This window comes from Pelophylax lessonae (genome assembly GCF_965119305.1).
Source record: "Pelophylax lessonae genome assembly, chromosome: 6".
Lineage (NCBI taxonomy): Eukaryota > Metazoa > Chordata > Amphibia > Anura > Ranidae > Pelophylax > Pelophylax lessonae.
Genome location: NC_138773.1, coordinates 6,908,277 through 6,910,154, shown reverse-complemented (window position 1 = coordinate 6,910,154; position 1,878 = coordinate 6,908,277). Strand labels below are relative to the sequence as shown.

At 42.1% G+C, this 1,878-nt stretch overlaps 1 protein-coding gene across 1 annotated transcript; it reads left to right on the top strand.

Moving 5' to 3' along the window:
* Window positions 1–372: 372 nt before the first annotated feature.
* Window positions 373–1,305, top strand: LOC309559226 (olfactory receptor 5V1-like; the record flags this gene model as incomplete). The annotated part of the gene is made up of 1 exon (XM_082262446.1): window positions 373–1,305. The coding sequence occupies one exon, from the start codon at window positions 373–375 to the stop codon at window positions 1,303–1,305; it is 933 nt and encodes a 310-aa protein (XP_082118572.1).
* Window positions 1,306–1,878: the final 573 nt, after the last annotated feature.

The following is a 1,878-nucleotide window of genomic DNA, read 5'->3' as shown; positions in this document are numbered from 1 at the left end:
TTTGGGAACAAGCAAAACCGACCGCCGGGCGAACCGCAAGGCCATCTCTAGTGAAGAATTATAACATTAAACATCGCTGATAGTAACAAGGAACCGGTTCATGTTTTCTGTGTATAATTTCGATCAACATCTGAGCTTCTCATCTGAATTTCTCTCTTCTTTATTTTAGATTGTAAATCAAGTCTTCCTTTAAGTCACAGAATGAAGGGAATTATATTTTATTTGTAGGTTTTGCTTATTGTTCTTTAAAACAAGAAGAAAGTCAAAATTCTGAATTGAAGTTTTATTCCTTTAGTGTTTTGGATGATTAACAACTGAAACATATATAACGATAACGTTTTTCCCATTTTAAAAGTAAGTAAATATATTGTAATGGGAAATCAGACAATTATGAAGGAATTATTCCTCTCTGGACTGTCTGATCTTCCAACTCTTCAGCTCCCTCTCTTTCTCTTCTTCCTTCTCATCTACCTTCTGACATTAATCTGGAATTTGCTGATCATTCTCCTCATAGTCACCGACTCTCACCTCCATGTTCCTATGTATTTCTTCCTTGGAAACCTGGCTGGTTTGGACCTCTGCTATTCCTCATTAACCGTCCCACGAATGTTATTTGACCTTCACACCAAGAAAAAAAAAATTTTCATACAGGCTTGCATAACCCAAGTCTTCTTTTTTATATTCTTTGCTGGTTGTGAGATTTCTCTGTTGACCGTCATGTCCTATGATCGATATACCGCCATTTGTCAGCCATTACATTACACACAGATCATGAGTTGGAAGGTGTGTGTACAGCTGATGTCCATTGGGTGGTGTCTCAGCTTTACAAATGCTTTAGTTCATACAATTTATACCTTAAAATTAACATTTTGTGGATCAGATATTATAGAAAGTTTCTTCTGTGACCTTCCACAGTTGTTTCATATATCCTGCAGTGACATCTACATTAATTTTCTGCTCATTTTTCTCCTGGGTTGCTTCCTTGGAGCTGTGTCTCTAATACCGACCTTCCTGTCCTATGTCTATATAATCAAAACCGTTCTTAATATACAAGCTAAGGGCAGTAGAGGTAAAGTCTTCTCTACTTGTACCTCTCACCTGACAGTGGTGTTTTTGTATTATGGTTCTGTTTTTTTTAATTACTTTGGCCCAAGTGCTGGTCATCATTTATCTGGTGACAAAGTTGTGTCCGTTTTTTACACGGTGATCCTTCCTCTCCTCAATCCTCTCATTTACAGTCTGAGGAACCAGGATTTCAGAACAGCTTTTCAAAATGTTTTCAGGAAGATCTTCCCACCAAAATAGAGATATAGAAAAATAGAAACTTAGTTTTTTGACCGATGTAGCAAATCTATTAACCACTTACCGCAAAGTGACTTAGGGCTACGTCGGCAAACTTTGCGGGGCTATACCGGGATGATGCCTCTAGCTAGAGGCACCATCCCAGTACCGTGGTTTAGAGCCAACGGTCGGCTTTCCGTTGGTGATGACAGATGCAGCTCGGGAGCCGCTCGATCGTTACCCGGGTTAGCGGGAGGGGACATCCCCCTCCCGCCGCCTTCCATGACTTTGCTCGGGCCTCCCATACCACCGGGAGACCTGAGCACCCAGCCGGAGCTTCCGCCGGCTGGATGGAGTCCCGATCTAAGCCGGAAGTGGCTTCGATCGGGTCTCCGATGACGTAACCCGGAGGCGGCATCCATGACGTCACTTCCGGGTTATTCTGCTGCAAAAGGCGGCAGATTAAAAAAACGGCTGTATGCAAAAATGCTGTTTTCGGCATTTTGCATACATGAAAGTGTAGTGGAGGGGTTTGGGGTCTTTTAGACCCTCGATCCCTCCATAAAGAGAACCTGTCACTGCATATTGGTGTCACAA